The sequence below is a fragment of the Jatropha curcas genome, chromosome 9 (assembly GCF_041381405.1).
Source record: "Jatropha curcas cultivar XTBG-Jc1 chromosome 9, XTBG_Jcur_1.0, whole genome shotgun sequence".
Classification (NCBI taxonomy): Eukaryota; Viridiplantae; Streptophyta; class Magnoliopsida; order Malpighiales; family Euphorbiaceae; genus Jatropha; species Jatropha curcas.
Window position 1 is genome coordinate 3,819,100 of NC_143159.1, and position 14,665 is coordinate 3,833,764.

The window sequence follows — 14,665 nt, forward strand, 5'->3', positions numbered from 1 at the left end:
ATTAGGGTTCTGTTTACTATTATTATTTAACATTTGTAATTAGGGGTATTTCTGTAAATTAACAAGTCTAAGCGGCTGTATGCATGAAAAGAAGCGAAGAGATCAAAACCCCATTGTTAGGTTATAAGCACATGATTCTACGTGAAGAGTTTAGATAAATATAATTAAGATTTGTTTAATTAATTAAGGTAGGGTTTTCTCATATAACAAGATGGGATTAAAAAAAAAGGGTTATGTCACATGCAAATAGGATTAAAAATGGGAAAAGATTGATTAGTTAAATGATTATGGTGGATTCTTATATTCACATATCCTTGAAATAATAATTTGTAACACAATTATCGAATATTCGCACGCATAAGACCAGTTCATTATACTAATAACATTTGCTTAATTGTTTTAAGTATTTAACTGCAACCCTTAGCATGTGAGAAGGTCTCGGGATTGAGTCCCTCTGCACAAGCTTTGTCACTGTTTTTTTTTTTTTTCTTTTCTTTTCACAATATTTCTTTATTCAATCTTTACCTACCAATAAAATTTAGACCAGCAATGTTTTCTTTTTCATATGACGCTAAATATCAAGATTATTATATTGGAAATTTTAGATTAAAATCCCTCATAAATCTATAAAAATATTTAAAATTTAACGTTAGGATGATGTGAAGGAAAACAGTATATATATATATTGTACGTAAGGTGTGACTTCAATGTTCGAATACAAAGATTGGAAAGTTGCAGTGTCAAGTTGATAAAAAAAAAAAAAAAAAAAAAAAAAAAAAAAAAAAGGAGAAAAGAGCAAAAGTGGTGAGCACTTTGTTCGTTAAATTTGATTAATCATAAATTTCAATTAAATTCGATGCGTTATTGAGTTTTCAGTATTTTTAATTTCAGTTGATTATTAAAATTAATTTTGTTAAAATAATTTAATTAAATTTAATTAAAAAATTCGATTAAATTTCATTAAGTAAAAAAGTTTTAATTAATTCATTTCGATTGAAATATTATTCAAATTGATCGAATTGCGAAATGCTCACCCATAAAGAAATCCTCCTCAATGAGTATTTATGATTTGAAAATTCAAATTTGGATAAATAAAGTTCATATATATTGGACAAAAGCTGATTGATAGTAAATTGTCACCTTATTAGATGTGATCTAAGAATTAAAAATCAAACTACAAGATGAAAGGAAAATCCTTTTCATGCAATCTGGTGGTACAAAAATTTGAAAAAAAAAAAAAATACAGGAAAAATCTATATGATGACTCATGCACGAATTTCGACTACAATACTTTTATTTCTTTCAAACATCATGGTTCATTTGAAAAAATTTGACAAATAATCATGTGAAAATATTTTTGTTAATAACTGTCAAGTGATAAAATTAATTTAAAATTAAATTATTTCTAAAAACTAAGACAAATATTTTTAAAAAAAAATTTAGAATTTATGACATCTTATCACATTCCTTTTAACAGTTTCTCTTTTTTTATGGAAATGATTCATTTTTTTCAAAAATAATTTTTATCAACTATACTTTTCAAGAATGAAGATTAAATTGGAGTTTTCCAATGGAAGATTCTTGGTTAAGCCAATGATTTTTGTTTGTTTATTTGATGGGCTTCGGCTATGATTAGATGAGGCGAAGGGTCCAGAAAAGGGAAGTCCATTATGTTTGGATTGAACTAGAACATGTTTGGGCCTTATATAAAGTAACATGGTTGGGGTTGGAAGCCATTTGGATTAGGCCCAATTACCAAATCTATTAAAGTCTTATTGGACCCTATACAAACTTATAGCAAGTACTTTACGTACTTTTGGAATTAGCCTTTTTTTTTTTTTTATTTTAACTGGATTCTAAATCAAAAGCAGCCCACTTTGCACTTACCAGGTGAAAGTAAAACTATCGGGACTCTGTTCCTTTCCAAGTTTCACTGGGTTCTGCTGCTACTTTCAGAAACCCTAGAAAACAAAATTTCTAGGGTTTTTGTTCAATTTGGGGTTTTAATTTTGGGGCTTTTTGAAATTCAGTGCAATTAGGGTTTTCTTTAAGTTGACTTGTGATGGATATCGATAAAGCTAAGCTATTTGTGGGAGGTATATCTCGGGAGACAAGTGAAGACGCTCTCAGAGCTCACTTCGGTAAGTATGGGACAGTTTTAGGTTCTCTGGTTGCTAAGGACAAGAACACCAAAAGTCCTAGAGGATTCGGCTTTGTTTGGTTTTCTGATCCTACCTTCGCCGATAAGGCACTTCAAGACTCTCATGTAATACTAGGAAGAACGGTTAGTTTTTCAGCTTTCTTTTATATGTCTCTATCTGGTTTTAAGTGCTGTTTGTTTGTGTTCTAAATTAAGAAGGTTTATGATTCTTGACTTCCTTGACTACTCGGTTAATGAACAAGGAGAGGAACGTTACCATTTTGTTTTTGTTCTATTAGCTTTTCTGATCAAATTAAGCTTTTCTGGGTTAACTTAACTTTGGCGTGATAAATTTTTGCTCTTTGGTTTTGGCTGTTTTAATTAAGGAAGAACCTTTGTTTTTTTTCCCCAATAGCTAGAGAGTCTTCTTTGTGGACGGTTGTCGACAGGCAGGTTGCCATGGGAGAGTTTGTCAAAGTAGTTGAAAATTTTGATATATTTTTGTGTTACCTAGGTGTTTTGACACTGGTATTAATTTTTGGGTTATTTAATTTATTACCGAATTTTCTCTCATCTAGGTAGAAGTGAAGAAAGCTATACTCAGGGGTCAACAGCTGCAGTTCCAACAGCATCTTCAGCAGCACCAACTTCCCAACCATCAAATGAATAGTGGGTTCAATGAGAATAGTAGTACTGGTAATGGCAATGATAATTTTAGGACTAAAAAGATCTTTGTAGGGGGTTTGTCATCTAGTCTAACCGAGGAACAATTTAAGAATTACTTCGAGAGATTTGGCGAGATAGTAGATGTAGTTGTGATGCAAGATAGCTCAACCAACAGGCCAAGGGGTTTTGGTTTTGTCACGTTTGATTCTGAAGAATCCGTTGATAAGGTAATGCTAAACACTTTTCATGAGCTAAATGGTAGGCTTGTAGAGGTCAAAAGGGCTGTGCCAAAAGGTGGACTTAATGGTAGTAACAATAGATATATCACAAAAGGTGGTGTAAGGGGGTCTTCTGTGAAGAGTTTTCAATCTGGAAATTACCTTCCCTATAGTCCTGGATATGAAATTTTCCCAGGTTATGTTCCTCTTCCAGGATATGGTGGTGTTGGAGGGTATCTTTATGGGACAGGCGTCTATGGTGGTTACCCTATGGTAGGTTATGGAAGGCCTGGCTTTGGGGTTACAACAGTTGCCCCTAGGATCTCATGGAATGGCCCTGTAATGATTGGAGCCACAATGTACCCTTCACCTTATAGCAATGCCTTTTCTTATCCAACTCACATGAACGGTGGTGTTGGTTTCATGGGTATGATGATGGGTGGGCACAGTGGGATTGCTGGGTCAAGTGGTAATGGAAAACCTAATGAGGTGTCTTGTAGTAATGGTCGTCTGCTACCTGAAGCTTCACTGCCTCCAACTGGCAACATTAAGTCAGGAGTTGATTGTTCAGGCCTGAAGAGTAGTAGTGGTGGTGCTTCCAGCTAACATAATTGACTAGGTTTTATGGACAGCTGAAGTCTTTACCTTTAGGTAGTTCTAGCTGACTACCCTACCCTGTACACATTCTTAATGGACATTGAAGGTTTAGGAAATTCTTTCACTGATTGGGCTAGGGCAACTATCACTGTTCAGATGTCTGTTTTACATGTGCCAATTCAATTCCGTAAACATGTGCTTGCTGTGTGTCTTCTCTAGTTTGAATCATCTGTAAATATGTGATTCAGTCATCTATAACATAAATGCTTTTAAATCCAACTTTTCTCTATGTTTTTTAACCTTTTTAAGCTGGCCGTACAAATTACAAGGGGAATTATGTTGCACATGGCTCATTTATAGTGACAACTCAATGTATATGTTTGCATTACGCCTGTTATTGTGTGTGATTATCATTCCTTTGAAAAGATTGAAAGTATGAGTTAATTGTAGATGACATATTTGCTAATCAAAAACTGTTATCTTGTTTGGGTTTAAAAGTGTACTTGGTGAATTTATTTTATTTTTTGTTAAAATGGATTATCTATCATCTCATTATTGAGGGTTAGGTTGAGAGTATGGTATCATAAAAAAATTCATGATTCATGCTTGGCATTAAACCCTTGAATGATGAGCTTGGTCTGGGTTTCCCCAAATGAAATGTAGAAATTGTGATTCTATCTTTTTGTTTTTATTTTTACGTGTATTTTTTTTTTTTTTGTACACAAGTTATTTCGACATGTAGATCAACATTTTTCTTTAGGTGAACAAAATTAAGCTTAGGTCATGCGTTCTGTGTTCTCAGTAACATTTTTCTTCAATGTACTTCTTTGTTCTCGCTTTAGATTTTAGCTAACCCCATGTAGCTAAAGATTGCTTCGATGCAATAGTAGCTGTATTTCAAGGGCAAAGCATCAAAAGCGAGTCTCTCTTGTGTCAAGTGTAGAGCATGGAGTTAGTCTTGCTCGTGTCAATACAGAACAGAATAATTTGAGTTCGATTTACTAGTGGATGACATTGTCTTGTGTTTGGATACGAAACTGAGCTTGCTTATGCTTAAGAATATTTTTATCCTGACATCTTGTGGTTGACCGTCTGTCTGTATCCATCATTAAAGTGTGGTGAATCTTTTTTTTTTTTTTTTTGTTTTCTTTCTGTTGCTGTTCGTGTATCAGAAGGTAAAAAGTTCTGTAATGGTCTAACAAAAAAACTAATTTTTTTTTTTCTCAAAATCCAGGTGCGTCCCTGATTCAAACTTATTTTAAATCTTACTGTGGAATAAATATATCAATGATGACGATTTATCTCTATACAAATTGCCATTCAACAACGTTTTTATTATAGTACATTCCTATCCAACTTCAGGCCTATTATGAACGTTCCCATGCTGTTATATTCGGCTTTCAGCTGTGACCAAACCAAGGCCCCTTCCCATACACAGCCTTGACTTTATTATTTTATTTTCATCCTTGGAAAATTTTATGGTAATCTAAGAAATTGATTTGCATACCAACAACGTTTAAATTATATTTTTTGAAAAATAATTTCTTCGAACTGTAGATATGACAACTTAGAAAAGGATAATTTTCACTTTCATTTGTTGCCAGTTGGATATTGAAATTGATTATTTTTTAAATTTTAAAAATATTTTATTCTTGAATTTTTTTTTTTTTCAAAAGACAAAGAAGACTAATTTAGGTCTTTAAAAAAATTGGAGTTTATGGTATGTGATAAAGAGAAAAAGGTTGTGGAGGACATTTTCTACTTCGCATTAAACAGGAGATACAGAACAAGGAAAAAAGGAAAGAGTTCCACTCAAAAAAAAAAAAAAAAAAAAAAAAAAAAAACTACTCATTAACCGGCAGAAAAGCCCAAAACCACAAAATCAAGAAACCAGAAAACGTAAAGCCCGCCCTCTAATGGCAATTTGGCATGGTTAGGAAAGGAATCAAGAGGAAGAGCAAAGAAGCCCAGTAAGTAGTAACGGTAGGACCGTAATAAAGACTTGAAAATTCTCAATATCCTGTCTTGGCCAATTGAGAAAATGCTGGTGGTAAGCCAAGGAACAGGAGGAGCTCTATCAGCCAGAAAATGTACTCACATAGCTCCTTTCAAATTCACCCACAAAAAGCCACCTCTCTTCTCCAATACCACCGGACCCAATTTTATTTCGAAGAAACAACCCTTTTATCTAACTCTCGCTAAAGCTGATGGAGGTTTAGATTCTTCCTCTGCAACCAAACAACCTCTTTCTAGCAACAATTCACCCCCTCCTCCTCCCTCTTTCAGCAGTGATGACACCGTTTTCGTGGGCCAAGAGAATGTTCCTTTGGAAGGTGTTATTCAATTCGAGAAGCTCACTTCTTCTTCACGTCTGGACAAATGGGGGTAATTTCGATTTTTTTTTTTCAAAATTTTGTTTTTCAGTGTATTTGATTCTTTGCTAGTGTGTCTTATCTGAGAGTTCAAGTTGCTTGCACTAAATTATGTTGCAGTCGCATGGCTTTATTTGCTGGTGGAGATGTATTGGCTCTGCTTTTGTTCTCTGCAATTGGAAGATTTAGCCATGGCTACTCTGTGTTTGACCTTGACACACTGCGCACTGCCGACCCTTTTATTGCCGGTATATAATATTACTATAGTTTGTATATGTGCCTTTATTTTTTCTTGCTGGTCTGTCTAGTTTAAATTTAAAGGTATTTGAAGGTGCGTTAAAAATGAATAGGGTGGTTTTTGGGCGCTTACTTCCTGGGAGGTTATGGCGAAGATGGACGTGGAATGAATGGCATTTCTAAGGCGATTGTAGCTGCTGCTAAATCATGGGCTCTGGGAATTCCTGTAAGTTTCAATGTTGCCTGATGTTAGCCATTTTTCTTAATTATTATTTTTTAATTATAATTTATCTTAGGAACTCTTCAGTTTTAAATTATATGAATGCTGAAGATACAATACTGCGTGCTTAACTTGATGTGTCAGACCTCAATCTCATCAATCCCATTTTGTAAATATTTGAGTAGAAGATCCAGTTATATCATCTGCTATTTTATCTTTTTATGAATTCCTAGTTGCTGACTTTGTTCTAATAGTTTTATTGGCTGCAAAAACGTTTTGGCTCATGATTTTGGACGTTTCTTAAGGTTGAATTAACAAATTATTTTTCATATATGGCGTCCTAAATTCAGCCATTGCTGAAAGTTGTCATAAAGAAGCATTTGTTAATAGTTGTCAATCCCTTTCATTACATCAAACTGATAGGATGCTACACTCTTATTCTGTGTGGTGACTCTCATTTACAAATGTTTCTGTTCAAGATGCTAGATTGTCTTTCAACCCCCTTGTTTGATGTAAATTAATTCAAAATATTGAACTCATTCAGAAACAAAAGAATTAACTGTAGTAACATTGGATTTCATAAAATTGCATTCATGGGAGAGAAACAAACACTTAAATTTATAACAAATCTTCACATAAATTCCAATGGATAGAGACAAAGAGAGTTGCTTCCATTGGAAAAGAGTTAATTTGTTCATTTCCTGAAACTATTAAAGATGCTTTTGATTTTATACGTTGGTTTACCGTGTGGGTGAGGTGGACTCAACCTGCCCCGGTATTTAAAATGAAAAAATAACCTCATGAATGAAGCATGAGGTGGCTGCCAGCATGTGGCAGCTACTAAGTGTCAAGCTAATTTGCTTACACTGTGCTTGTATGCCAAGTGTCAAGCTGTGAAAATGGCTATATATGAGCTAATTAGCTCACTTTGGAGAATAGTTTTATATTTATACTCCCTTTATTGACTGTTTATTCATTTATCTACTGGTCATAGGCATTTGAATTGGTTATATGGATTAATTGATATTATTGGTCAAAATTCCATAAGGAGCAATGACGGGGCAGATACAACAGTGTTCATTTTTTATATAAGATAGAATCATCTGCTATATGTCCCATGGAAGGGTTCAACTACTTTTCTGATTTATTTATGCTGGGACCATATGGGAAATGGTTGTCCACTGACCTCAAGCTGCTCTGTAGAGGTCTGACTGGAATTTCCAACGTTTAGCATATAGATTTGTCTTACTGGCGTTTTCAATTCTGCCTTTGATCACTTGTATAAAACATTATAATCATAGATACGATATTGCATCTGCTTGTTTTAAGATAATGTATAACCTTTTGAGTTCAATATTATACTACATTTTCCTGTCTGCTCAAAGATATTGTGACTTGCCTTTGTTCATCATTAGACATAAGTGTGCCATCTCTATCAAGCAATATGTTCAATGCTTGCCGTTCTTATTTCAACTTTTTACAGCTCATTGTTCTTTCACTATTTTACATTGCATGTGGTTTTCAGCAGCGCATCTTGGTTGTAAATATTAAATAAGCCAAGCACCTTACTTTAATTCTTTTCCATTTACTTGCCTGGCAGCTGGGAGTAATTATAAGGGCAGTATCATCTGGACATATTCCACCTTATACTTTTATCTTAGTAACAATGGGAAGCACTGCCGTTTTACTTATTGGATGGCGAGCTCTATTATCAAGCATTCTTCCTAATAATGAGAGTAAGAAGAATGATGTATACCGGCGTGGTAGCCCCTTTGAACTATTTGAGGTATTCAGTTTTTCATGCCTAATTAACATTCTGAAATCTAAAATGGAAATTATATAATTTAAACTTGACACACGCAAGTTAAGTTACTTGTGAAGAATTTTGTTATTTTCTTATTATGGTAATGATACTTTTAGATCATTTTATCATGAGCTGCATATGCTCATTGTATTTCAAAAGGGCACCATTATCCATGTAATGTGCTCTTTGGTTCCATGACCAAATTCTGGTCTGTCGAACCTTAATTTTATATTTCGTGTGGTCATTTTGAAAATTTCTATTTTAAATGTATTTTGTTTTTGGTTGAATTGGAATATTTGGTGTATGAGCCTAGGGTTCTATATCAGTTATGCATATTGGAGCCTTAATTGTCTATTCTATCATTCAAAAGATTCAAATCTGAAATTAAATGTGTTAATATTGCTTCCTCATTCTGCCCCTTTTCTATGGTAATAAGTGTATTGTTGTCAACAAGACTTAAAACATATAAGCTGCACTTTTTTCATTATTAAAATCGTGTCTCAGCATCCGTTTTGTTTCTATTATTTGCTATTCCTTTATAGGTTTTGATTGCGCTTTTATGCTTCTGCTATACTTTGAGATACCAATTGTCAATTCCTAATAAAGAATTTTATAAATAATTGCAGTTGCTCACATCATTAGTGCGAAGGTGGTGAGTACGAAAGCCATTTTGTCTGTGATTGTACCTGTGATGTTATGTTCTCTCGAGGCATCAATATCTTTCTTTTTTGACTTCATACTGTTTGTAGCCATTAGCTACCATTGTAACAGGTATGAAACAAAATCCTGGATAGATGTTAATTGTATATGAGTATCATGCATTTGAATTTCAATGTTTTGCTTAATCTATATTTTAAATCCATTCTTTTCCTAGGCTGTTTAATTTTAAGATATAAGGAATGAATATTATGCATTATGTGTAATGGCTCAATAATTGGTCTGTTCCAACTTGTGCCATATTTCTTTTTAACTTCAATCTGCTTTTTTTGGGTTAACCTGAACATTTTCTTTTGAGAACTGTTATAAAATAGGATAATGCATGATATTCTAATAGAGATGAAGAAATACTATTGTCAAGCCATCTGCTGAAGTAGTTACTGTTGTATCAATTCTCGTACTATTTTCTTTCGGGTTTTTTTTTTTTTTTTTTTTTTTTTTTGGGGGGGGGGGGGGGGTTGGCGGTGGGAGAAGGGGTTAAAATTGATGTTTTTGGAATTGCTGTAGCATTTAAGGAGCACCTTAATAGGCAAAATTTGCGGCATGTTAAATAATTTTGGAAAGCTCAATTGCATTTTATGAAGTTGTTAAAATATTTTTACTGTTACAACATTTTGCTTTTTACCAGCAATTCCTGCAATGCAAGACAATAGAAAAACAAAGTTACATTCCCATCTTTCTTTTATTCTATGGATAGTCAAGTGTTTGTCATCCACGCAATGCACTTAATATCCGGACTATCAAGCATTGTGCAGAATAATAAGGCTAGACTAGGGTAAGAGCTTGAGAGTGGGTTAATTTAGCCATATGAAAGGTTCAAGATTTATAATTTCTGTTACCTCTTCTTACTGATGATAATTAATTGTTTGATATCTGTTTTTATTTACTTTTTTCTGTTGATAGTTTAGCACTTAGGTCATGTATTTTCGCTTCCTTTGGGCCTATGTGTATGGAAAACAGAAGAGTACCCTGTTTGTATATAAGTTGCAAAATGCATGAACTACCCACTAAGGGTAAAAAAGATATATGTATTCTGATGTCGCTGCTGATGCCGTAATGTTTGCCTCGTTCTTTTTTCTGCAAAATGATGCATATGGGTTATGCACATTGCTACTCGTATTTGCCTTTTGCAGTTTAACCTGCAGTGAAAATCTGGTTGCCAGAAGAGACTGAATTTTTTTCTTCACTTGTCTTTCTATAGATTTGAGACCGCAAACTGTGCTCCATTACATTCAAATTTATCCGTTTAACTGATGAAGGATTCTCATTCTACTGTTTTTTTTTTCCTTTCCTAATATCAGGAAGAATCTGCTGCCTGGTACATGAGCTAGATGCCTTGGGGCTAATAATTATCTATATCTAATTAGCTTAAACCTTTTCCATGCATTTTAAGCGTTGTTATTGCTATGAAATGGGATCGGAGAAATCTGGATTAGATGCCTTTTCCTCTGAACTGGTGGTTTTTTTGATGTTCTTTACTCTTGTTCCAAATATTTGCATTGTTAAATGAAAATGCAGCGGGAAGGGCAATTTTGCCATTTACACGTATTGTATTTCTTCTTTTTTATTTTTAAAACAACAATATGATAATACTAAATCGGATAATAGGATCGTATTGCATATTATAATGGTAAATTGGCTCTACCCTACCAGCCTGTGGTTGCCAAAAAAAAAAAAAAAAAAAAAAAAAATTCATTGCAGGAGTGTTCTTTCATCCAAAAGGTATATTCGACGCCTGGATTGAGGAATCCCAGAGCAGGGGATGGTAAAATCCTAATTAGTGACAAGGAAGTACCTAACCAGGCTGCCAAACAGCGAGCGGAGGATTTTAAATGTGATGAACTGGACAATTGGCCATGTTGGAAAAGATATGGCCAGGGCCTATATGATCCAACGGATTAAAATACTCACAACAGCCGTCATGACAGTGAGGTAGGATATGCCCTAAGACGTCCTATCAGCCCCAAAAAACTGGTAGTTTTCTTGAAATTTCTATAGCCAAGCCATAGCCCATGTTTGACCATCAAACGCTAGTGGATCATTTTGATCTCCAAATCTAGATGATTATCAGAGAGTAAATGGATAAATTTCAGTTGTAAAAGAAAGTGGGTAAAAGCTATTAAGCCTTGTTATTGCACACTAGATAAGAGAAGGTCCTCAAATGACAGGCGATCATGTGAAAAAAAATGAATTGGGCGATGGTATTGGCATTCCCTTTCGGTCACATTCCAGACCCCAGTCCACTATGCTATAAAAGGTAATGTCCTTTGAAGTCTTCTTGCATTGACAAGCATCTTCGTAACTAAGTGGTAATCAAAACTTCAAAGGGCCAAAAGGGAAAAAAAACAAAAAAAAAAAAAAAAAAAAAAAAAAGAGAGAGAGAGAGAGAGAGAAATTAAATGTTGCAGTAGGAGGTAGATCTTTTAAACCATCTTGTGATCTAAGAAGAGCATAGATTGCTTAAAGATTTTATTTCCTTTTTAGGTTCTTGATCTAATGTTAACAAAAAAAGAAGCTAATGCTTTTCTTTCTTTATACTGCATCGAAACAACTCATTTGGCTGTCTTTTGATTGAAAGAAGGCTAAGAAGCAGAAACCTTCCTCCCTTGAGGAAACAAGAAGAGGATAGAGAGAATCTAAGGTGATTGGGACGTGACAAGTGGGCTTAGATTTTGACATTTCATCGCCCGATTAAGAAAGAAGGTAGACAATGGGTTATATGTAGAGATAGGGAATCAAAGGTTTATTAGTGTTGCATGCAAATGTCTAACATTATGTTTGGTATCAGGTAAAATTTGAGTGAGGAAATGAGGTGGGTGAAAGTAGGATAAGGAGGTTGATTTTTTCTTTTTTGGGTTTGGGAAGTGAGGGGAAAGACGGAGGAAAACAAAAGAGGTGAAACAAAATACTAATAACTTAAGTCCACCATATTCGAATTCTAAGCCAAAAATGGAGTCACTCTGGGAGAAAAATTATTTGAAAATACATTTTTATCCGGAAATAAGTAATGAGTTCATATTGTGATTTCAATTTTCTATAATCTAATTTATTCCGTCATTCCTCATTTTCTCTTCTTCGTATTTCCCCTTTTCCACCGCTCTTTCCCCGAACAAAATGTAAAAGAGGACTTGTTAATGGAGAGCAGTGCTAAGGTGCATTTGAGCAATGTTTAGGAGGGTTTCTCGAGTAGGGTAATTAAAGCAGCAAACCATTTTTTCAACAGGAAAAGGTAACAGTGTCATAGTTGTCGTCCTTCTGAGTTTAGGGTAGCCAGTGATCCCATACATATATAATGTGTATATATTGTAAATCTTCTTTCGTTGGGTTGACCCCACCTATGGGTTATTGGCCATTAGTTCTTGCTGTGATCTTTCTTTAGATTTTGTTTGGATTTTGTGTTCTCACGTGATTCTCATAACTCCTCGCCACATTAAACACACAACTTGCTGCCTCAGAATTAAATGAAAGTTGAAAAGTATATCTTACAAATCTTTCTTGTCGAGAAATAATAAGAACTCTATTGTTCTTGATAGGTTATCTTCGTAGGAGTGATTATATATTGCATTGCATTTTCAAAGAACAAAGATTTAATACATGTGAGTTTTAAGCCTTAATTACGCACTAATCAGATCAAATGCTAAAAAAGAAAGAAAGAAAGAAAGAAATGTGGGTGTGGGAAAGTTGTCTCTGAAATTAATTAATTAATAAAAGAAAAAAAAAAGAAAAAAGAAAAATCACAGAAAACATTCTGTTGTCTCCTGGATTTGAATAACATTATATATATGTATATATGCAAGTGTTTGTGTCAGCCAAACTGACTACTTGGTATGGAGTTTATGTCCTCCAGCTCATTAAAATGGAACTGAGCACGGGCTCCCCATGCAATTGTTTTCTACTGTTTTTGTCTTTCTCATTAGAGTTTTTGTTCTTTCGTTTCACACATCTCCGTTTCTTTACTTCTCTGCAACTCGCAAGGTCCACATCTCTGACTATATTTATGCCTACAATTCAATGTCAAGACTTTTTTTTTTTCTTGTTTTCTTTATTTTTAGTTTGGTTTCTTTTTGTCAAGAAGATGCTTTCTTCTACTATTTTACAAGCAAAGCATTAAGATTTATTTTTATGCTTACCCTCATAATTAGACTTGTAATTAAACTGGCTTACATTAGTGAGACTAAAATAACTTAAATGGCACAAATTCTTTTTGTGCAGAAATATTGAAGAACAAGGCATTTATTAATATATGCAGATAAAGAGGAGAGTATGTAGAAATATTAAAAAAAAAAAAAAAACCTGCACCTAACCCAACCCCACCACATTTGCTTCTCAGTGAAAAAGTGTGGTGAAAATAAAGTGAATTTTGGGAGATAAGAGTCATAAGAGCATCGCTAAGGCCATTCTTTCTTTCTTCCTTTTTTTCCTTTTTCTTTTTTTTTCACTCATAGTGCTTGTGGATTGGATTCACTACTCATCATTACTACATAATCGAATGAATCATATCCCTCGAATGTCCATGCACACGCACTCACTCCCTAGTAGAGTACAGTTCCCTTTCCCTCCCAAACTCAGTCTTCCTTTCAAGGTTCAGACCAAATCATTCACATTTGAATATCTGTCTCCATGAAAATACTTTCATGCACATCTCCATGCAATACCAAAAAGAAACACACCAAATGACAAAACCCAAATAAACAACATATGCTATTGTAAATTCCTTTATTTCAAAATCCTCTGCCATTTTGCAAGTGAAAGAAAATTTTGACCAAGGAAAGGTGAAATTGGACAGATATCTATAAAGAAGAGTTTTGTTTAACAAAGGTCTTTAAAAAAAAAATTAATTTGCATATACACAGTAGCATTCCTAATTAAACAAGAAAATTAAGCAAAAATAAAATGCATTTTTCTGCAAAAACAAAAGGGTTTTCTTTTGGGGGCCCTTTGCTCATCATTCCAGGAATATTTCAAGTTGATCACAGACCCACTTCCCACTTTTTGTCTGGAAGCTGGTGATCCACCTACAATCAAAGTCCTTTAAAAAGCAAATGCAGTTTCTGCTTTTTTTTCCATTTTTGCTACAGTGCCCTAAGTTTTATATTGGATTTGGAGCTGTTGTTCAGTAAGACTGGAGTACTGATTCCTACCTTCTCATGTGTCTTGTGATTTATCTAATTATTATATATATTATTATTATTTAATTTTTGATCTATCCATTGATACAGAAATTTCATCAACATGAGTTACTTGGCACGTGATCAACATGTCATGTCATGGCACCCTAGCTGATAATTTCTTTTTTTTCATCCATATTATATATAATGAATTTTACATGTTACACCTGAGTGGACAATAGTTACAATAATTTGAATTCTCGTCGTGGGCAATATAATCCATTACAAATCCCATCGCATCTAACTGATAATTTAAGTCATATAATTAATTTTATGACATATTATATAAATCAGAAAATGCAGAAAATTAAAAAGACTTGGAACAGTACTAGCACTAGGTCATAAATCTCCTTTTTTTTTTTTTTTTTGTTCGTTTGCACTAATATCTTGTTTTTTACACGAGCTCTCAAGTATCATCAATGATAATATTCCTCGCTGATTTAATTTGTGAATTACTAGATTATCCGATGTTTTTATTAAGTTACAAGAGCATGATAAATGAAAGTTATGGCCAAATAAAAAGCAT

General features: G+C 33.9%; 2 protein-coding genes across 5 annotated transcripts; both read left to right on the plus strand.

Moving 5' to 3' along the window:
- Positions 1–1,866: 1,866 nt before the first annotated feature.
- Positions 1,867–3,900, plus strand: LOC105630809 (RNA-binding protein 1). The gene is made up of 2 exons (XM_012212778.4): positions 1,867–2,284; positions 2,719–3,900. The coding sequence occupies exons 1-2, from the start codon at positions 2,063–2,065 to the stop codon at positions 3,628–3,630; spliced, it is 1,134 nt and encodes a 377-aa protein (XP_012068168.1). The 5' UTR covers positions 1,867–2,062; the 3' UTR covers positions 3,631–3,900.
- Positions 3,901–5,539: 1,639 nt separating this feature from the next.
- Positions 5,540–10,519, plus strand: LOC105630808 (uncharacterized). 4 transcript variants are annotated; one of them, XR_001046704.4, is made up of 6 exons: positions 5,540–6,006; positions 6,114–6,241; positions 6,344–6,456; positions 8,051–8,236; positions 8,881–9,025; positions 10,273–10,519. XR_001046704.4 is itself a non-coding variant. In XM_012212777.4 (5 exons), the coding sequence occupies exons 1-5, from the start codon at positions 5,663–5,665 to the stop codon at positions 8,908–8,910; spliced, it is 801 nt and encodes a 266-aa protein (XP_012068167.1). In that variant the 5' UTR covers positions 5,540–5,662; the 3' UTR covers positions 8,911–9,103. The 4 variants fall into 4 exon arrangements, 1 of the variants encoding a protein (XP_012068167.1); XR_002284046.3 differs by having other exon boundaries at positions 10,105–10,344; XR_005177747.2 differs by lacking the exon at positions 10,273–10,519 and adding an exon at positions 9,600–10,002.
- The last annotated feature ends 4,146 nt before the right edge of the window (positions 10,520–14,665 follow it).